We start from the raw sequence: 23,860 nt of genomic DNA, 5'->3' as shown, positions 1-23,860 counted from the left end.
GGTTATTCTTTTTGAAAAGTGCTATAGACAATCGTTTTTTTATATATAGAATATAAATTGTAACGGTGTTATTTTATTCTTAGCAGTGTAACCAAAATAAGTTTTTTTCTTTTTACGTTTCCCGTGTCTTTTTTTTCCGTGTCTTTTTTTTTTTTTTCATTGGATAAGGGATTGGGCTTTTTGTCTCTCAAGTCCTGTGACGTAGAATTCCTCGACTTTATATGCATATCCGTCAGTTTTATAGTTAGTGGATTAAATTGAGTTTCCTAAGTACAGCTGACTCGCCAGAATGTAGAGGTAAATTTCGTCCTTTTTTCTGAAGGAAGAGAACAAGAAAGATTACGAGTTTTTTTTTTTCTTGTGTTTTCGTGATTCTTTGTTTTCGGACGACGAGTGGAGGTTACTGCTCAGACAATCGATATTTCATCATTTTCCTTCGCAGAAATATCTCATTTATAAACTGGGGGTTGCGCCGCTGGGTCTCGCTACCAAAGAAAGAAAAATGCGGTAATTCATAGGACATCCACCAACCTATTTCTCGGCACGTTATCTTTCCGTTTCGTACCGTCAGTTTTTTTTTTTATACGTTTTTTAGTTTAGTTTATTCATTATTACTCGATGTATCGGTTGTGTGTTTTGTAAACAAAGAATTAAACGAAATGTCTTTATATGTGGCAACGGTTTGTGTGATAACACATTCATACAGTACTTACCATATATATATATATATATATATATATATATCTATATATATATATATATATATATATCTGTATATATATATTATAATATATATATATATATATATATATATAATATATATATATATATAGAGAAGAGAGAGGGAGAGAGAGAGAGCTTGATGATAAATAATATATTGCCAAGGCCAGGTATACAATATTTTATTTCGCCAGCTTTCGATGTATAAAACTTCATCATCAGGCTGAAAAATTGACAAGGGTAAGAATCACTGAAATTACAATAAAATGAATCGTCTTACTAAAACTTTAGTTGAAATGTTAAAAAAAAAAAAATAGGAAGTACAAACTAACAATGAGTCACAAAGAAACGAAAAAAAAAAAAAGAGAATAAAAACCGCAAACATAAAAGTAAAAATGTCTGAAGTCCTATTTGCGTACCTATGAAATCACGAGCATGGTCTTGGTTTATCGCTGTGATCAAACGATAGCTAAGTTATAGTTGAATACCGGACGAGTTGTTGATCAGTTACGGTTTCATTCTCTTAGTATTCAATGACTAAAATGAGAAGGTCCGGTGTATTTGCACATAAAGACGGTACTTTAAAATCCAGGTCAGCGAAAGGACAGTCTTCTTGTGTCAGACTGTGTTCTCTCATGGTTTTAATTTTCTTTCTTACTTTGCCAAGTATGGTTTCGAAGCATGGTACGGAAGCTGTGCTCGGAAACTGCTCGTGTAGACAGAAACGCTGAACCACCTACACTTCCTTGGCAGCGATGAGTGAGCTGAATACCATACTTGCCCACGTGTCGTGTACTAAATTTTAATTTTCACATGCAAAATATTCAGATGACCTACGGGCTGCTCTATGAGCAAGAGCCCGTGCTGTATAAGGCCAGCTTAATCCCAAACAAAAAACAACATCGTGTATAAGAGAGGCCACCGAGAGAGAACAGAGAAGGCCTGTTCGATGTGACGTCATGACATGATGACGTCGACCCTTGTAGTCCGAAGGTGGCGAGTGGCGACTCACTCAGATCTGTCGACTCTCGAGCTTCCTTCCCGTATATCACTTGGATACGGGGTTTGTTCGTGGTTCCATTGTTTTACGTTTCAGCTAGACTATAAAACTTATTTGGCATAATGAGCTAGCTTTTCATGGATACATATTGTGTCCTTTATTGGACGAACTTACCATAGTAAGCAGATAAACTCGGCAATAAGTTCACTGCAACAGGTACTAGCTACCATTTGACCTTTGTTCCCTGGATGACTGTCACTGCAATAGAAAGCCTGCATTTTAGGTAGGAGTTGTGAGCAACAAGGTCAGGCGCAATTTAAAGACTGGTTTAGCCTGCATTGAATATTAGTAGGAATAAGTGCAAACTAGACCAGAGTCGAATATAGGCTAGCCTATGTCAAAAAACACCCAGTGTAGCCTATGCCAAACAACTCCTAGTGTAGCCAATGTCCAACAACTCCTAGTGTAGCCTATGTCAAACAACTCCCAGCCTATGTTAAACAACTCCCAGAGCAGCCTATGTTAAATATCTCCCAGAGTAGCCTATAAGAGCCCTAAGCAGCAAGATTGCACAAAGGATTATATAGTAGTTAACGAGGCGTTAAGGGTGAGAATTGAAGGATAATGTTGAATTCATAGTCTCTGTGATAAGGAAGGCGAATCAGTGGTGTGATCGATATGGTCTTGGCCTGCCACCTCGGTGGCCGCGAGTTCGATTCTCGGGCATTCCACTGAGGGGTTAGAGATGTGTATTTCTGGTGATAGAAGTTCACTCTTGACGTGGTTCGGAAGTCACGTAAAGCCGGTGGTCCCGTTGCTGAATAACCACTGGTTCCATGCAACGTAAAAGCACCATACAAACAAACAAACAAACAATCTGTGATATGGAAAAGGTTGACTGCCCTCCTGAACTAACAGGTTAGGGGGAACGCCCCATTACACACCTCATTTCCGGTTACCTATCCTTGAATAGAAATCATTGTAAAGCAATCTGGCCGTGATATCAGTAACTGAATTCCTTAATTATACGTCATGTACCATAACGGTATGCATACAAATTGTAATAAATGCATGCATGCAACTTGGGGGTAAATCCACCAAGGTCCCTTTGCGCCCTCTCCCGCATATCATAAAGTAAGCTGGAAGGATTTTTTTTTTAAATTCCGAACAGAACGCCGAATATTCAGATATATAATGTCTGATTTGCAATAATCTCTCGCGTTGAATTATATTCGTGTAATGTTTTGGGAGTAAAGCCAAAAATCCTTTGCTGTTTTCAGCGTATAACAGGGAATTTAACGCAGTTAGGGAATTACTGGACTATTGCGTAATATTTCATTCGTCTCCCTTACTTGTGATTCCTGTTTTATCAGTGTTTAAGAGGAAGATGGACTGATAGAGATAAGCCAGCCAAAATTGAATTTATTTTGGATATTTTTTTAATTGAAAGGGTTATATAAGGAATTTTGAACGAATTTGCACACTTTTGTAAGGAAAACGATTTTGAAAAATACTCGCTTAATGGTGAGATGAAAATGAATATTACTTTTGCATTATCCAAAAATAGTTCGCCAATATTTTGACTGTTCGGAGAAGCGGAGCTCATCATTTGATACGACGATTTCCACTCTTGTGTTTGAATGGCAAAACCTGAGAAAAGCCCAAGGTACCCCAGAGGGAGCCAAGACTTTGTTTTTCGTCTTCGACTGGCGGCTGTGAGTCATTGCCTGGCAACGAGCTAAAATAAGCAGTTGCGAAAATGGGGGTTTCCTCTTGGGCAAATAACTCTTGCGTTGTCTCAACTTTTTTGATTTTCCCTTTTGTAAAAAAAAAAAAAAAAAAAAAAAAAAAAAAAATGCGCCTAGAAATATTACCCAAGAATTTGACGTCCACCTTTTAGTGTTAATTTCTGTTTCAAAGAGGTTAGTGATGCTATATGTAATTTTTTTTTTTTTTTTTTTTTTTTTTTGCATTTTAAGTTACCGACGATTTTGCATGTTGATATGCGTTGCGGACATGGAAAAAAAAAATATTTAGCGCCATGTTTCGGTGATTGTTACAGTCACTACTTAATACTGTCTCTTGTGCTTTTTGGATTGCAAGTCCATTGCAGTTTCTGCTTGTAACTTCAACACATACGAAATACATCCACTACAACCAAGCATTTGCCGTTTCCTGGCTTTAAACTTTTATTTGAGTTTTGGTTTTTTAATTAAATATTAACACGCATGAAATAATTATGCGCTTTTATAGCCATCTTATTATGTATATATTTGACATGCAAGTAGCCAAATTTTGTAATAAGGCACCGTTTAGAAATACCGGTAATATAAAGTCAGGCGTGGCAACAATGCCTGACATACATAGGTAAGTCAACCAGTGCTTGGTTCCATGTATTAAACGCCATTTTTCTCGTCTCCTTTCAGGTCTTGTCCTTAGGAGCCGATGTCCTACCAGAATACAAGCTCCAGTCTCCAAGGATACACAAGTGGACAATCCTCCATTATTCTCCCTTCAAAGCGGTCTGGGATTGGATCATCTTACTGCTGGTCATATACACGGCTGTCTTCACTCCTTACGTGGCTGCTTTCCTTCTCAATGAGCAGGAGAAAGCCAGGAAGAATCATGATCAATACGACAGTCCTATTGTTTACATTGATCTAATAGGTGAGTGTGGAACCCGTTTCACTTTGTATGGAAGTTTCAGTACTTACCGGGAAGTTGTTTTAGAATAGAAAACGTTTCCTGCTCGTATCTACTGAGCGTTTTGTTCCTTTTAAATGCCGCAGATGTCAGTGTATTCCTTTGTGGTTCACTTATTCGTTGGTGAGGTATTGTTTCCTTAGGAAATTATGATTTCGTGAGAATTGCTGTAATTCGGTGAAGGTTTTAATCATATCTGTTCTCGTTTCGATCATTGCGTATATAATTTACCCAACTGTAGCTCAGTGTGTCGAAGTCCCATTCTGAAATAATCTTGAAAAGGAGAATAGTCATTGTTCTTTAGAACTCTACCGAAAGGTGTATGTTATGATGGATCAGTATATTTAATTGCGGTTTGAGAGTCACCCCCCACTCAAAGAAAGTCAATTAATGATAGATGTGAGTCGAGATAGTGATGATTGCTATAACACAAAATTTAAAAAAAGTAGAGGAATGATGAGACACATCTGGCAAAATCGTGCGATGGAGCCTAATAGTTGTAAAAGGAGCATCAAGGAACCCAAAGATAACTGGGCTCAATTCCTGCACCCAAGAGTACTTCCGTTTCTTAGAAGTTTTATGACGTCAGGGAAACGTAACTTAAGATCGTTTCGACATTTTCTCTCTTTCCTTTGAAACCTGGGATAGAGAGAAGGAAGGAAGGAAGGAAGGGGAGGGGGGGGGGGGAGCAGTCGTAAGGAGGATTGATTTTGATCTTGACTTTAACAGTAGAAGTAATGCCCTCCGGTATCTCCTGGGACAGAGCAGCTCTGTCTTTTCCCCTTCAGTCTTTAGAGAGAAAGAAACGCAATTAGAGGGACGTGGAAATGGTAAATGGTTGAATCATTCCTTTATGTTAATTAATATTTCTTAATTTTTTTTTCTTTTTTAATTCAGCTACATGTAGCTCTGATACCACTTGCTGATGTTTTCCTGTTGTCTTTGTTTCTGAAACCTTTAGCAACTTTATAAACATTATGAGTAAGCGAAGGTTAAGTAGAGACAGAAACTCCTACGTTATTTTGCCCAGCTTAACTCAACTCGGAAATTATTATTAGTTATTGGAAACTAGTCGCTAGCAGATAATTGTTGCTAAAATAACGGTGACTATACTGAGGTGTCGTATAATCTCTCCCCCCCCTCTTTTTTTTTTTTTTTTTTTTTTTATCCATAAAGTGAAATCCTATTTGACGTTATTCTCTTTATTAGCTTTTACTATTAGTCAGTGTAACCACTCCAGATATATCATGACGTAGATAAACTATTGTTATATTGCTGACTGCGTGCTTGCTCCTCTTTGGCCAACAGTCTTTTCATTTCCGGCCGCTGCCTATTTTTAATGATCAAAAGGGTTTATTGACTGCAATGCAGCGATTCCTTGTGAATTAGCCGAGCGAAAAGGAGGAATCTATATACCGTCCCCGTAAACAAGCACCTAATTTTCTTGGGTAAACTGATATACTACCCAGCCCCGAAGCTCTTGACCTTACTTTGAAATCACCGCGAAGCGGATCTCTTTCAAACACTTGAATTTTTGCGTCTAAAAAGGAATAAAAGTCCTTCATTTCTTCTGAATTGTTTGATGACATTATATCCTTTCTTCGCATCCGATCAGCTGACTTTCAACGGTAAAGTAGGGAGGGTATATTTAGTGTATAATCGCAGTTTCACATTAAAAATTTTCAGTCGGGAATTGACAGTTGTGGTGTGCTGCGGATAAGGTTCTGGTGATTAAATAACCAACAAAGAAAATGAAAGTGAATGATGCAAATCAAAATCCAACTGCACACCTTCGCAAAATAGACATGCAAAGGCCCAAGATGCAATCTCTACTCATTATCATAAACCTTGAGTGTTGAGGCGAGGAGTATTTCCTTCAAGGTGAAACGTGGATCGGAGTGATTTGTATTCTCTGTACAACAGCTGCCTTTAACAAGCTGCCGAAAGCGGAATACAAAAGCCAGTGCATGAGGCTGTTTGCCCTTAGCAAAGATTTACTCATTTAAACAGTTTTGTTCAATGAGGCTCATTCAAAGGATCTCGTTAATTCTGTTTATAAGGCCTTTCTTCTTCCCTTTGTTCAGAGGGCTTCAGCTCTCGAACTCTGAACTTGATTATGAAATTAGGTTAGGCAATGTTCTCGTATGTTGACACTCATTTTAAATGTGATCGCAAATATTTCCTCTCTTTTTCATGGTTAGGGGGTTTGTGTAATATACGTATATACATACATCATACTTATACATATATATATATATATATATATATATATATATATCTATATATATATATATACTATATATATATTCAATAATGGGCCGTTCCCCATAATAGGTGGTGGCGTTATATGTACCCTTATCATTTTTCTTCCTGTAAATGCTGTCTGATATTTCACTAGTTCTTAGTTTCTCTCTCACCTAACTGGACCGTCTCGTGACTCCTAGTTACTACTCATTAAGTACCAAGACGTCCAGCTTTTGCTTCTAAAACCGATGAACTATCGTAGATTAGCTCATTTTCAAATCATGCATGCGTAAAGAATCCTGTTAGTTTCCTTTCCCTGGCCATTGGTAATTCCCAGGGCAGCAGTGTCTAGGTAGCACCACTTGTTACCTCAGTGATAAAATTTGGGGAGTTAAGAAAAAATATTTGCTAACGTTGTTAACTTCTACATATAAGTTTTTTGCAAAGAGGAGTGAATAATAACATTACCCGGAATAGTTTATTCCATTCGGTACTGATGTGTCTTCATGACCTTGACACGAAGGAAAAAACGAACGAACAAACTTAGAGAAAAAGATCGTTTAGGGGAAGAGCGGCAGAATGAAAGCAGCCGTGTGTACATTAAACCTTCAGAATGGGGCCATACGAGGAGAAAACAAAACCCCCTTTTATTTCCCACCTCAGACTTCCGTGAAATAAACACCTCTGTTTGCACTAGGACACCGAGTCCAGGGAAGGTCTCGAGGGGAAAGGGATTCGGTTCCTTCGGCTCTATTGCTCTGGAGTTGGGCTTTCAGAAGAGTCAGACAGCCCCTATCAAGCTTCTTTACCCCTCAGATACCCCTCAGATAAACTTGACTTCTTTACTCAGCAGTCAGCGTTGATGCGTTCTTTATCAATCTTGCTGTTGTCTGGTTTTCTGCCATATTCTAGCAGTCGTCTTCTTTTCCCTTTAGGAATCAAAACATTGCACGTATTATTCTATTCTGTTTCGCTGGTAAGTTTTTTCCTTCTTCAGGTAGCAATTGGATGCCCCTTATAAATCTGTGAATGCGGTGCAGTCCATCTTCCAACAGGCGTATGATACCTTTATTCTGTAAATCGGTGAATAAGATGTTCTCCTCGATTTTTCGGATTCATTTTTTCGCATCTTTCAAAGTGCAATGACGCCCTTTATGAAATGGTTCCACTTTGTAGCATGTCACTGCTCTTCCAGCTTTCAGGAGACATAGAATACCGTAGATAAATAGGTGTTCGATATATATCTTTCCTCCGTCTTCGTGATCATTGATTTCCCACTTTCTAGGAGTTATAAGATGCCCTTTATAAGACGGTTTGTAAACACGTCCATCTCTCTTGTTGATCAATGTTTTCCAACTAACAACTTGGGTCCGACACGCTTTATAAAATGCTGCAATGCAGCTTCCAGCAGGCGTCGGACGCCATTTATAAATCTCTGCAATCCCCTTAAGGACGAACTGATTCCGCTGGCAAATAATGCCTCTTGGTTTCATTTGTCCAGCCGTATACGGTTGGTGATCAAACAAGGACTCTGGTGACATTCGCAGCCTTTGGCGTAATTAGAAAGGGGCGATCGAGGCAGGGCAACCATGTTTCTACATTCTTCATGTAGTCTACATTTTGGACTTGGGTGGTGTTGGGGGAGGGGGGTTGGCTTTGTTTCTTTGCCTCCGTGTTAAAGTATCTCCCTGCCCAATTCTAGGTTTTCATCTATTGATTTTCACTTAATGTGTAAACACCAGAGTTACTCCTTTGGAAAAAAAATGTATATGATGAATCGTAAATATTAGCAAACGAAACAGACTAGCAAACTCACGTGACTTCTCGAGTTTAACCTAAATTCATCTTTGCCTTTTTTTATATTCATTCAGTATTATTTTAGTTTATGCTGCTTGAAAATGATTTTGTTCCAGTGGGAGAGATCGACAACCAATAGGGCAAAGCACGTGCAGGATATTGAGCAAACTTTGGAATAACGAGTTTAGGAAGAATGTAAAAATGAAATACTATTAACTACAGCGAAAACAAGTTGTCTGAGTTTTGTCTCTAGTTCCATGAACTCATTTGAGCGCGTCCCAAAGCCAGAGTGCTAACTTAGTTTCGCTGGTCTTAACTGCATAAGAGATCTTGTCAAAGTTTGGTGGAAATCTGTAAAAAGCAAATGGCCGAAGGAAAGTTGCAAGTAGTTCTACTCACGTGCGTGTGCCGATATATTCCTGTCTCCTTTTGAGTCCCAGACTAGTAAAAGAAGCACTGTGGTTTTCTTCCATGTGGGGGTGTACTTTTTTTTCCCTGGATATGAGCAGGCAAGATTTGGAGGTAGAAGTCTTGAAAAAAACCATGTCAATCTTAAGTTTTCCTCGCCTCCGGGGGAAAGTAAAGTAAAAAGCATTTATTATAACACTAATAGCTTGAAAAAACTCATGTCGAAGGGTAAGGGTACTCGGTTATCGTTTAATTTGAGAAATTAATTCCGTCACAAAGTTCCTTGAAAAGTACGTAACAATGTCTTGTGCCAACCTCTCCGGGAAATAGTTGTGTCAAAAGAACTATAAAATCAGTGGCACCCTCATTTGAAATTCCCTTTGTAGCTAAACTTTAAACCTTTGATGGTCAAAAGCAGATTTAAAAAAAATATTTTTAGCTTATTTACAGTTGTGCTAGATGTCTAATGACATTATTTTGGTTCTTGTTAACTTACAACTTATACCGAGCTGGAAGTGAATGGATATGCATATAGGTTTTGACACAAATGACATGTTTCTTCATGATATTTTAATCAGGCGCCTCAGTGGCGTGATCGGTTTGGTCTTGGCCGCGAGTTCAATTCTCGGGCATTCCATTGAGGAGTCAGAGATGTGTATTTCTGGTGGTAGAAGTTCACTCTCGACGTGGTTCGGAAGTCACGTAAAGCCGTTGGCCCCGTTGCTGAATAATCACTGGTCCCATGCAACGTAAAAATACCATACAAACAAACAAACAAAATATTTTATTCTAACTTAATGTTATCAACTCGTGTAGGAAGTGACTGAAATTATAGTTACAGTTTTGAATACGTGCAATGCAATTTGCTTAGAGCAAACTTCCCGGGAGAGGAGATGAAGAGCAGGGAATGCTATGTTAGGTTGAAATTTTGAAGAGGAGATTTTGGATTTTGATATAATGACGTGACAAGGATATTATGCTATAGTAGAAAAATTAAAACTTGATATTAGAAATGAGGCTAGTGTTGAATACAAGGTTATGAGGAAATTTGCATTACAGTATTTGATACATTTGCATATAGTAATTGTTACACTTGCATATAGTAAGAGTTGAAAATTGAGCGCTCTAAATTTCAAGTACAGGTTTATTTGCTAATACAGGGTGTTCATAAAGTCCCAGTACCATTACAAGTTTTTATTGCTCAGAATGTTACTGGGACATTATGGACACCCTGTACTATTATTTCCCTTCATTCACGTGGATATAAACATTCGAGAATAGTCTACGTTACTAATTACGGAATTGGTACATTAGTTTTGTGCAATTTTCATTGGCTCCCCCCAAAAAATAAAAAATACTTGATAACCCCCCCCCCCCCCAACACACACACACACACACACACACATGGAGTGCCAGTGATGCCATTGTATGTTAACCCCCCTCATGGAAAAAATGAAAGAGAGAGAAAATAAAAATACTGCCACGCCGCAGTTGTTCGGTTCGTTACCCAAGGGCGCCATCAGGCACAATGGGATCTCTAATGTTATGTGACTTATGTGCTGCCATGTGAGTAATACCTCCGTAATCTCCGAGTTTAGATGTCGTTGGCCAAATCCCTTTTTATTCGCAAATAGAAGCCCTTTGTCAAGGATATCGTCGTCATGGAGAGGAGACCAATAAGAGAATTAGGACGGAGTCAGATCTTATTTTCCTCTCGATCTGTTTCCATGCCCACAATTCGCCTCCTTTTGTCTTATTTTAGCCACTCCAGCATCCATCTCTCTCTCTCTCTCTCTCTCTCTCTCTCTCTCTCTCTCTCTCTCTCTCTCTCTCTCTCTCTCTCTCTCTCTCTCTCTCTCTCAATGTATTGGTTAAATTTGAAGAATTTCGTAATATGCAGGAAGCCTTCGTTTTTGCAAGTCCACGTACGGAAACTATACAATATTACTAAAGATGTAATTCCTGTGCCCTACAGGGCTGAGTCCAGAGATCCACACCAGGCCTTTCGTTTAGCTCCACATACTGTCTTCGTTTTCGGTCTTCTACAGGGGAAAGAGCCTTTGGAAGCGTGAATACAAACTAACGAACGAATTTCTTTTGTGTTCAACATTTTCTCACCACCGAAGAAGTGGTATAGTTACGTGTAGAGTAGAGCCTAACTTTAAATGAACGTGACCACTCTGCTTTCATACGCACGCACTCGATAGACTAATTCCATAATTCATGAAAAAGGATTCAAAATGTAAAGCGTATACGCAAGCTTGAATATTGTGCCCGTCATTCTATTTTGAGGATGCAGAATCGTCTATCATTTTATTCCAGAAGTGTTATCATTTATATATATGTATATAAATAGCGCTTTGTTAGTTTTTGATCGTAACAGTTTTTCAGCTTTTTATTCCCAAAAGAATGGAATTTTTCCCTGACTGCTGAATATGAAAACATTTATTATCCAGTACAATCGACAGGTAAACATCGCTTTGACCAGCTTGTATTTTTGACTCCTCGTAACTCTTTTCATTTAGGCGTAACTCATATTTTTTTTTGCAGGTTTCTAATTCGTGTGTCATGGCCGCTAAACCCGAACATGAGAGGAAAATCGATAGGATATAATGTTGACAAATCCGTCGTTTATCGTAGTTTTCCCCTCGTCCCTTTCGGAATATGTACCTCGCTCACCCTCCCTGTGCCTCTCAAACTACAGAATATGACACGCACGCTATACTGATTTAATTAACGTTAGGCCTCTTACAGAACTCTATGATGACATGCATAGAGAAACCTCTTGGGTAGGTATGATAATGCTCGTATGACAGGCCAAGTAAAGTTAGGTCCCAAATTGGGGCTCTAAGTTCCATTTAGGACTCGAACTATTGTGTATAGTTCCATTTAGGGCCTCAGAATGCCGCATTCCCAAAGCCCGGGGAGAATCAAGTTTTGTTGAGAAAGAGGCGGATTGCGTCACCAGCGCGAGTTTAACTATACTCTGTTTCTTTTTTTTTTTCATCTGTGGTGTTTTTGTATGGTAACACTGCGTCCCGGGCTTTAGATAGTTACGCTATTTGTAAGTTTAGGTAAATAAAAGGATATCTGGGTGTACATTTGCAACTGAAAAGTGTTTTAATAATTTACTGTATGCGAATTACACCGTTAATATTCGAAATAGGAAATTATTAATCGTTGTATTCAAGCTGAATGTAACTATCTAAAGCCCGGGACGCAGTGTTACCATACAAAAACACCACAGGCGGATGGACAGATGAAAAAAAAAACAGGATTATAGTTACGACAGTTTTTATGACAGCTCATAAGTTGACCGTAGTAAAAATGATTATAAAAGTAGCCTATAATTATTCGAAATGTTCATTCCTCTTGGAAAAATTAGCGCCTCAGCGGCCTGGTTGGTATGGTCTTTGCCTGCCACCACGGTGGCCGCGAGTTCGATTCTCGGGCATTCCATTGAGGGGTCAGAGATGTGTAGCTATTTCTGGTGATAGAAGTTCACTCTCGACGTGGTTCGGAAGTCACGTAAAGCCATTGAACCCGTTGCTGAATAACCATTGGTTCCATGCAACGTAAAAACACCATACCAACAAAAAATAAAATCCGCTTGGAAATTAGTGGTGAGGGTTAAAGGCATGTGACTTGTTGAAAACTATCATAACATCCGCATGGGCGAATCCTAATAGTATTATATTTGCTTTCAAACTATCTTCGTTGATGTCCGCACTCACATTTAAGAATTAAATTACGTGAAAATTATTCCGAGTAAGACAGATTCAGACATCGTTTCGAACCAAAAGTTTGTATTAATTGTCAAGGGCAGATAATTGTGTCAAAATAAGTCAAATGTTGTGACATTTCGTGCTTGCTCCCTTTCGAGATCTTCCCCCATATAGAGTCATTTGGACCCTCGCCAATAACATCAACATTTTTCACCAGGGGATATGTAGCACAGGGGGAGAAATATGCTTATTTCATTATGGACGCCCGTTACTTTTCATATGGCTTTCGAGACTTGGAAAGGATGGCGGGAATATGTGGTAACTAACTTCATTGCGGAAGGGAGGTCTACACAGGACGTGAAGGCCACAGAGAATGATGTAATAGGTATCTTCTACGGGGAACGTGTTCTTCTTAGGTTAATGTAAAGTGCCAGAACATGTCTTATTCTGTCATTTTCATTGGCGTGGTAATAATTACAATTTATGCAGAGAAAGCTTGAAGTCATTCGCCATTTGTGAACAATGAAGCTAAGAAAAGCCGCTCACTTGGAGAGCTAAGAAAGGCCACTTACTTGGAGTTATTTAAATCGACGGAAAATGGGGGACTTTTAAGAAACGGAAATGTTAGTTTTCTTTTGAATGGCAGTTACATTTAGTAAACAGCTCAAGGTATATATTTGAACAATAAGTTACCGTGGTTTCATAGTACTCTTGAAATATGCCGTCCTCATTAAGAAATTGACCAGTCTAAACTTCATTTCCGTCACACCATGGGATTGTTTAGTAACCATAGAGAGAGGAAGGTACTGACTGACTGATTTTATTGTGACAGGAGAGAGAGAGAGAGAGAGAGAGAGAGAGAGAGAGAGAGAGAGAGAGAGAGAGAGAAAGGAATCCCTTGTTTTAAGAGATCTTCGTTGTTTTCCTAAATGTAATTGAAGCTCGGTTCAAGTATTGTTCCTTACACAGATCATCTTCTGGAAACGATCCCAAGAGTTAATTAGGGTCTCTTGTCTTTCAAGTTTTAAGCAAACGTCGTCAGTGGCTTGATTTGACCTTCAGGATGGCGGAGAGATGAGGATGGAACTCCGAATTTAAAGTTTAAATGTTGTCGGTGCTGAGTTTGGTCGGTCAGATGGTGGTCGTTCATAAAGATTAGGCCAATTTTATAGAGTTATTCGTCGTCTAGTATTTTGCTTGCCTGGCAGCTGTAGCTTTTGCTAGAAAAATTCGATTAAAGAGGAGATAGTAGATAAAAGGGAGATGAACGATCATTGGTGACTTTACTTAAATCTAATAATATTTTCTTCTCAATTTATTTGTCGTGATTTCTTCCAGTTTTGCCGCTCTCTCTCTCTCTCTCTCTCTCTCTCTCTCTCTCTCTCTCTCTCTCTCTCTCTAAGAGTTTTCGTACACAAGAGATTGATTGCTGTTGAGGAAATTAGGTATACTTGGCTTGTGTTTTTTTAAGAACGAGGTGGAACATTACCTAGGAAGCTTCACATGTTTGTGAGCAAATTGTCCAGAACCCTTTTCGTGTTCCTAAACAAATTTTCGAGAACCTTTCACATGTTATTGAACAAATTGTCCAGAACCCTTTGCATGTTCCTGAACAAATTATCCAGAACCCTTTGCATGTTTCTGAACAAATTGTCTTGAACCTTTCACATGCTCATGAACAAATTTGCTAGAATGCTTCACACGTTACTGATTGTCATGACTGTGTTTTTAACATTCTTGATTTTTTTTATCTCAAACTATTCGTGCTACTAGAAGATGTATTCCCTCTTTGGACCATCAGATGATTGTCTTGTCATTACTTCAACCTCTCTCTCTCTCTCTCTCTCTCTCTCTCTCTCTCTCTCTCTCTCTCTCAGTGTGCTCCAAAGAATTCCAGTTGGGCAGACATACAAGCCCATCTATAGCCTTTATTTTTTACCCTCCACAAGGCGGAATGTTGCTTTGGTAGTAGAGCCTAGGTCATTCCTTCCTTCTCATGCTAATATCCAAGCTTATATATATATATATATATATATATATAGATATATATATATATATATATATTATATATAGTATATATATATATATATATATATATATATATATATATATATATCAGATTTTGCGGGGTCACTATATCTTGGAAGGAGGACGTTATCTTGCACTAAGAGGACATCTGACATCCTGATCTCATCTTCACCTGAGTGAAAACCGAGGCCCTCTGCCAATGAAGGTCTCGACCCTCCCTGTTTCTTCTCCGTGCACTTACCATCTCTCTTTCGGCGATTGCACGCAGTCCCGAATTACCCTGTCCCCATCTTTTAGCCTCAATCTCGTTAGCTTATCGGAATGGGGATTCCTGCAACTTCATTACATTTATTGCTCCAAGATTGTTTTTCAATTTCTTTATCCTCTTGTGCATCAGTTTCTTAAATTTATGAGAATTGAATTTATCCTTTCTTTTTTATAATTAGAATATTTGTGTGTCCAAATTGCTTAAAATTATTGTGGAGTAAAGGTGCTCAAAATATTCAGTTCAATTCAAAAAAAAAAAAAAGATCGTGTCATTCGGATATAGTCAATTCTTTTCGTCTTAGATCCGTTCTGTTCAGAATATCGCTCTCACAAATTTGGATACTGCTGCTTTTTCTCCTCCTCCTAACATGATTAAAACATGATCTCTCTCTCTCTCTCTCTCTCTCTAGGTCATTTTTCCGTTGAGCTCAAAATCAGTTATTTTTTTTAAGGCTGTCTCGTAACACCCGTTAGGCCCTATTTTCCTGCGTTTACTCTAGTGGAAATCCGTAACCTTCAGAGTACACGGTTTAGTGACTGCTATTCCAAGTTTGAGAGATTCCTGTTCCTTCTCCCGGCTCTCACTTGGCCTTGGGTTTAAGAAGCAGATTTGTCCCTTTATCATGGTTAAGCTCCAGCCTCCTCCAAGTTCTTTTTTCTCCCTTGGACTTGAGCTAACAGAGACAAGTAGTTGCCCGTCTCATGAGCTTTTGGTCTTGAAGAAAACTTAATTTCTTGGGACATATTTAATATATTAGTTGATGTGAGAATTATATTATATATATATATATATATATATATATATATATAATATATATATATATATAGATATATAATATATAATATATATGATATATGTGTATATATATATATATATACACACACACACACACACACATATATATACATATATATATATATATATATATATATGTAGAGCCATGTATAGAATCATGAGGAAGACATCTCAGGCATTTGCATGGTTTCTTGCGAACGTCCCAAGGCCAAGCCTCGTTATCTAAGCTGTAAAAAATGTATACAGATACATTTAAACATCATATTTTTACAGCTTTGGCAACGAGGCTAGGCCTTGAAACGTTAGCAATAAACAATGCAAATGCCCGAGATGTCTTCCTCAAATTCCTCAAGGCTATATTATGGATGTTTGGTTGCCAGCGTCCATTCTTATATAGTTATATATATAATATAATATATATATATATATATATATATATATATATATATATATATATATATATATATGTGTGTGTGTGTGTGTGTGTGTGTGTGTGTATATATATATAGAGTGTGTGTTTTTTTTTCTCTTCCTTGTACGGCTTTTCAGCAACTTCCCAGTAAATACAGAGAGGGTCGAATGTCGAAAGCGCCCGGCTGAAATCCCTGTGGTCGCCGTATTATGCTTTATAATGACGTGTGGTGAAGGCTGCTGTATTTTCTAAGCTTTGATTAGAGGCTTTTGGGGACTCTGGTCACGTCAGCAGTCAAGCATCGTCACCCGAACTTCTGACAAACCTTATAAAAAGAAAAACGGGGAATATTTTCCCTCCTTTTTTTCTTCCTCTTCTTCAATATGGAATCCTAATAATGAAAGCTACGTTGCAAATTGTAGTCTCTTAGGAATCGTTTGATTTCTTTGTTTCATCTTTATTTGTAATGACGGATCTTCAGTAGTTTCATGTAACCTATATAATTATTGTATAATATGCACACAAACTATTATATATATATATATATATATATATATATATATATATATATATATATATATATATATATATATATATATATATATACTATATATACATGAAATATCTATACATATATATATATATATATATATATATATATATATATATATATATATATATATATATATATATATATATATATATACATACATCATACATACATACATTCATATACATACATGAATGTTCTTGGCAAATTATGAAGGACACGGAAATTGGGTTCAAGACCAGAAGTCCTAAGTACTTATTAATGTGAGATTAAGCAAGCGCTAATGGGTTTGGAAGTGACTCCGTGTATGGGTTTAGGAGACTGCTGTTACTTGATAATATTCTTGTTATTATTTAGTTCTTCTTGTTCTTGCCATGCACACAAGCCTTTGATGTACAATCATTGACCCCTTTGGCTATTAAGTATTTAATCCTTCTCTACAAATTCAACATAGATATCTCCAGGATAATCAAACTCTCTCTCTCTCTCTCTCTCTCTCTCTCTCTCTCTCTCTCTCTCTCTCTCTCTCTCTCTCTCTCTCTCTCTCTCGTGAACCGTGCGGAGTAGGCTGTCGAAGACTTCTTACAGATATCTTGTAGATGTGTCAAGGAGAGTATATAAGATGGCAGCCGTTTCGTGTTGTTTGAAATCCTGCCAAGACGAAAGTGGAGGAATTACATAATCTTGAGATAACGAACAGCTCGCGCACGCTTTCGCGAGTCTGAACATTACAGAGTTAAAGATTCTGTAATAGTTTCCGGCATAATTGACTACTCTCTCGCAGTTTAGTTGAAAAAGATGTGTTTTATATAGCTAAATTCATAACCATAATGATCAAGCATGTTTCATATCGCAGTTTAGTTGACAAAGATATGTTTTATATACCCAAATTTATAACTGTAATGATCAAGCATGTTTCGCATCAGGAAGTGAAGACACACTCGATCTTGACGTCATAATTATTTGTCCGAATTGTTGCTAGAAGATTTTTGCTGGAGCGAAGTTGGCCTGAAGTTGATTGCTACTGATTCATGTCATTTATAATGCGTGCAAGTGCCAACCAGAGTGTCGCATCCAGCGTAATCTCGTTATGTACGTCCACGGACATCGTCATTTTGCTCTCTGTGAAATAACAATGGCCGTCATACCGTTTCTGAAATGCAGTTACGCTATAGGGCAGTAGAAAAATGATGTGATGATATTCAGAGCTTAATTGCGTTTCGTTGTCATGGAGCTGTGTCGAGGAGGCTGTGTGCTGAGCAAACATCTTTTGGGGACTGCTGAAACTGCAGTGTTAGCAAAGCTTCATTTATTGTCTAATACCATAATTTTCAGTGTGTTTTTATGGAATTTTAAAAAGAAACCACTGTAAACGCTAACCAGAGGTATCGAAATGGTGATTAAAAGTCTCCTGGATGTTTTATATGATTGTAAATTATAGCAATTTCAGTTAAACAAAAATAAAAGTAAAGAATTTCTTGGATAAAGTAAATCTCTAAGGTTACTTTGATGAAAATATTCTTCTAAAAGTCTGTTAGCTTTATTATGAGCATTTATGAAGAAAAAAAATTCTGGTGGCCTGCTCCCGCATTTTTATAAGTTAGTTTATAAGTTTTTAAGTGTTCGTTAACTGTAAGTGATATTATTCAAAATCTTTTCCAAGCTCTTCTCTTACTTTCATATTTTGTTATTCTGTTCAGTCGAATTTCAAATTGCCTGCTTGGTATAAGCATCCCCTTCGTGTGCCTGTCATCGGACTCGTTATTATCTGGGACATATTAGGAACTGATATAGTCGGAAATCTTGAGCAGCCCACGTGGACTTCTCTGAACCCCCCCAGCATCTTCTCTTAACAAAAAAAAAAAAATAAATAAAATAAATAAACCCTCTAACGTTAGGTTTCATTTCCAAAAGGTTTCGTTTCCAAAAGGATTGAGTTCGAGGTAGGAACCTATTTTTCGAAAACTCGTGAAGCTATGGCTCTCCGGAAAAAAAAATGAGATAGTTGTTAACTCTACTATGAGTTTAACTCAAGATGCATCATCTGTGGTGGACACGCTGATATGTGAAATGTATTAGCGTAATTGCCTGCAGGTCATGTTTACTTAACGTCGTCCAGAAGTTAAGTCTGAATTTTTCTTGATGGGAAGGGGATTTAAATTTGCCAACTTTGTCCATTGTTGGCAACTTATGTAATTGTTCATGTTATGTTTCAGAAAGGAATTAGTTTCAGGCCAACTTCAAACCAGAAACATTTAGGATCAATTTCTGATTAGTTGATGCTTTCTGTTCTTTAAGATTAAGCTGGCCTTATGCCAGCGCGGGCTCTTGCTCGTAGAGCAGCCAGTACGGGATGCTTTCTGCGCTAGCAGGTTAAAGAGAGAAGTTCTTATCGTAGCATAGGTCTAGTGGATCAGAATGTTCTTGAAACACGTGAACGAACGGATGGATCGAGTTGTTTGGCGTTTATAGTTTGGTAGAAGAGGAAGGTTAAGGAGAACAAGGCTAGAGTGGTGAACCCGCAGTTGAAACAGCAGCACAAAAGCTTATGCGATTATTTGAATCCTTTCGTGTCTGGAGAGTCTCTTTATCTCATTCTAAAAATTCAGAAAACAAGATATCGAGAAGTTGTGGATTATTTCCTGTAGCGCTGCGTAATGTATACACACAAACAAATTTCCAGTGTACATATATATTTACATACATACATACATATACATATATATATATATATATATATATATATATATATATATATATATATATTGAAAAAGAAACCCACAAAATCACTGTGTAACGTGTTTACTTCTAAGTATATCTACATTTAATTTCACTCCACACTCGAGTACTTTCAGGCCCTATCTGTGGCCCATTTTCAAGAGATGTTTGGGTGTCAGCCTGGGTCAAGGCCCAGCAGTCTTCTGACAACCCAAACATCTCTTGAAAATGGGCCACAGATAGGGCCTGAAAGTACTCGAGTGTGGAGTGAAATTAAATGTAAATATACTTAGAAGTAAACACGTTACACAGTGATTTTGTGGGTTTCTTTTTCAATCTTCAGAAGAAAGTTTTTGTTTTGTTTATATATATATATATATATATATATATATATATATATATATATATATATATATATATATATATATATATATATATATATATATATATATATATATATATATATATATATGTATACCCTATATTATTACGTTTTAGACCCAGCAGTCAAAAACGTAAGGGGAAAGAGGGAAAAATGGAGCGCTTATGACTTACCTTGAGTTTATGGGATTGTTTTATTCCTGGAAGGTCGCCAGAAAACTCAGCTGATTATCTAAATTTAGTTTATTTACAAAGCAAAACATTGAATTGCCTGAGATAAAGGCAAGGCATATAGGCCACGTGGAAAGACCGCCGTGTACTGTCTGGATAACACTTATCATTCCCAATATGAAAAAAAGGCCAAATTCAACATCTACTGCAAAGCTGGTTTCCAAATTTCTGTTTTCAGGTAATAAAAGCGTTTGTAAGGAGACAGGGAGCGTGGAATCAGCTGGGGCAATCTGGAAAGGAATTCCCAAATTACATACAACATAAAAATGAAGACTTCTTGCACAATATTACAGCTAGTGCACTATGGAGGGGAGGAACTCTAGGGCTTATATGAAATGCTCAGTGGAGATCTTAATCTTGGACAGGTCACAGGTGTGGCACGTGCTACAAGGGTTGACAAAGGATGTTCGTTAGAGGAGTGAGAAAATGGAAAATTGAAAATGGAAATAGCAAGATTCGTCTTGGAGAAATAGGGGCTGGTTGGAATTTGCACTTTCGAGACGTACCTTAGTGGCTTGCGCATGTGATGAACAAAGGGCTGACAACAAGTCAGAGGAACTGGAGTCGACTGAGGACGAATTCAGGACATTCGCAGGGAACCTCGGGTCAAAGCACGGCCTGCAGCATTGTCTGGAAAGATGCAAAACATAGCCAACGGATTTGTGGGAAAAGAAGTCTAAAGCTAGGGCTACCTAAAGCCTACCCAGCAGCCCATATAACCCCTACGACTTGCCCTTCTTATCCTACACTAGGTCTCTAGTCGTTAACGAATTATTTCCCCCATCTTTAAGGCAGAAGGGACATGCCGATCCCCCAAGTCGTAAAGGTGGGGGAGGGGTAAAAATAGCTGCTCTTTTAGCAAATACAGTAAATTTCAAAACCCAAGGAGGCGAGGCGATATATAAATGTAACAATATGTATAGATAGATAGATAGATAGATAGATAGGTAGATAGATAGATAGATAGATAAATTTCTAATGTACTCACACACATATATGTATGTGTGTGTATGCGTGCGCGCTTGAATGTGGTTTTTCCATGTGCGTTTGTTGGTATTCAATTTGAGAGAGAGAGAGAGAGAGAGAGAGAGAGAGAGAAGAGAGAGAGCGAGAGAGCTTAGATCAGACTAATTTTCAAATTCTTTATCACCTATGACTTCATTCTCGATGAATGGATATACTGTTCGCTCACTGTGATATAGATATTCATTTGCACAACGTGTATCCTGACGCACTCTTAAATCTGCATAATGTTTCTACCTTCAAAATTATTTATTAATTACATATGATGACTGTGACCGATTTCCAAACTATCTCAAGCTTGTCACAAATTAATCAATTGTCCGTTAGAACTCGTGTGATATGGAAACGTGACAAGTTTTTTCTGTTTCCCAATACATTTCAACAATCATTTCGGAATCTCATTTTGTTTGACTTCGAGTGACAGACTCCAATAAAAACTAAGTCCTGAGAAATGCGAGTATTTTTGTCATAGAGATATCGCTCAAATGTAATCAAAGAGTGAGTATTTGGACAAAGATGATTTAAGTGTTGATTCAGGAAAGATGGGGAAATCAGAATGAGGTCTTATTATCCGAGTTTCAAAGAAGGACACAAAAGATGATACTATTCTTATGGTTCACGTTGGAAGTAAATGAGTGAGGCTAATTGGTAGATTTCCTGCATGAGAGTCTAAAAATCCCTTCATACCCCTCAGAATCATTTATGTTCTTGGAAATAACCGCAATTGTGTCTTCATCTTTCCATTTAGGGAAGTATAATTATTTGACCTATATCTCCATTTTTTTTTCTCTTATTTGTGTTCTTAAGTTTTTGTGGCGTCGGATGACCTGACTGTAGATGAAGGTGTTACACTAAAGTGGCGCTTTGGAAAAGATCAATTTTCTACCCTAGAGACGGTATTTGCTTAAATACTCTCAGCCTTCACCTGCCAAGTGAACAAAGGATTTTTATCTGCATTGCTTATAGTTTAGATAATTCAGCGTTCCTCACTTTTCGGTGTTTATTCTTCAGTGCTCGACGATGGGTTCAGGTCATATTACCGTCTCATTGAAATGAAATTATCATTTCATATGTAAAGTATATTGTACCCAATGTGCGCACGTGCATATAACTCGTGATAATCGCATGTCTGCATTCATGTATAAGTATTGCATATGTGGAATGACCGCAGTAATCGTGCTTATCATAATTTTTGAAATTGGCAGAGTAGATTTTTTGGTAGGACTAAAATACTTCGAACGCGGCATTTTACCATCAAATAACCGTTGACGAGGTACATGATTTTTCCCAGTGCATTAATGTATTAGCTGAAAGGTGTATGCAGGCTTTATGTACTTGTGTAATGGTTAATATTTTGCTGCTGGAGAGGTCAATTTTTAGATTTTTTTTCGGTATATTGTCAAGTCCTTCGAAAAACTCAGTCACTGATCTCTGAAGGAAGCATGTCTTTCGACACCATTCTTGACTATCATCATCATCATTATCATTATCATTATCATTATTATTATTATTATTATTATTATTATTATTATTATTATACTTAGGAAGCAGACCTTCGCTCAAGCATACTTTATTAAAAGTCATGGCTACTCCAGCAGCGTTACGCTTGTAGAGACTCTTCTCTATTTTTCGAATAGCGGCTTTTTCAGTACTACTAAAACAGAGCTAGTGGAGCGCCTATGGAGGTCATTATCAAATGCAGGGTCAAGATCGGTGTATATATTTATATTTCAATTTTTACAGATAAATATATACTACTATTTTGACCCTGCATTACATAATGACCCCCATAGGCGCTCTACTAGCCTGTTTAAGTAGTACTGAAAAAGTCGCTATTCGAAAAATAGAGAAGAGTCAATACAAGCGTAGCGCTTCTGAAGAAGCCATTACTTATGTTATTATTATTATTATTATTATTAAGATTATTATTATTATTATTATTATTACTACTATACTATACTTATACTTACTACTACTACTACTACTACTACTACTACGAAAATGCGTACAGGCACTTCCCAAGCACAGTAAAGAGGTAGTTATTACATTGAACAAACGTACCCAGACTCGAACGTCCAGTATGGTGAGAGACAGAAACCAGAAACCAGATCGACGTCACCACCCCCCCTTTTTTTTTTAAACTGACGTGGCCGCCCTCCATTGCAGTTGACATCATGTTCATGGTGGACATCGTCATCAACTTCCGAACGACCTACGTCAACCACAACGACGAGGTAGTTTCGCACCCCGGCAAGATCGCCCTCCACTACCTCCGCGGGTGGTTCCTCATCGACGTCGTCGCCGCCATTCCCTTCGACCTCCTCCTCGTCACCGACTCTGAGGTAAGTTTGCGACGAGGTCCTCTTTTGCACTGACGATGACGATGACGATGACGATGACAGTGAATGTGACGTCAGGGTGTACAGCAGAAGTTAAGCAAACAGTAACTCCGCTGGTAACAGCAGTGGTGATTAAAAGGACAGTGAGGAGCATGATGAATTATTATTATTATTTTATTATTATATTATTATTCATAACTATAACTAATAATAACAATAATAATAATAATTTCATCCTCACTGTACTATTTGTATTTTTTATTACCATCCTGCAGGAAGTCGTTGTTGCTGTTATATTTGTTTGCCAGTTATTAAAACTATTTATACCATTATTATAATTTGTCATTATAACATTTTTTTAACAATGATCATTTTAAAAAGTAGAATACATTGCTAATAACTATCTTTACCGTAGCTTTTGGATGCTTAAGTCTGCAAATAAATAATAACCTATAACCTGTGATAATTATGAATAAGGGCTAAGGCCAGTGATGTACCCTTGGCAAGTCGCAGAAGGT

General features: G+C 37.6%; 1 protein-coding gene across 3 annotated transcripts in view; it reads left to right on the top strand.

Moving 5' to 3' along the window:
• LOC135206936 (potassium voltage-gated channel subfamily H member 2-like) overlaps window positions 1-23,860 on the top strand; it is a 1,544,997-nt gene that overhangs the window by 1,346,641 nt on the left and 174,496 nt on the right. For all 3 annotated transcript variants that reach the window (XM_064238441.1, XM_064238442.1, XM_064238443.1), the window contains 2 exons: window positions 4,147-4,387; window positions 23,170-23,345. In XM_064238441.1, coding sequence (XP_064094511.1) covers window positions 4,147-4,387; window positions 23,170-23,345 — 417 coding nt within the window. The remainder of the gene's footprint in view (window positions 1-4,146; window positions 4,388-23,169; window positions 23,346-23,860) is intronic.

The sequence above is a fragment of the Macrobrachium nipponense genome, chromosome 31, assembly GCF_015104395.2.
Source record: "Macrobrachium nipponense isolate FS-2020 chromosome 31, ASM1510439v2, whole genome shotgun sequence".
NCBI classification, from domain to species: domain Eukaryota; kingdom Metazoa; phylum Arthropoda; class Malacostraca; order Decapoda; family Palaemonidae; genus Macrobrachium; species Macrobrachium nipponense.
The sequence above is the reverse complement of the archived record's forward strand: the minus strand, read 5'-3'. Positions and strand labels throughout refer to the sequence as shown.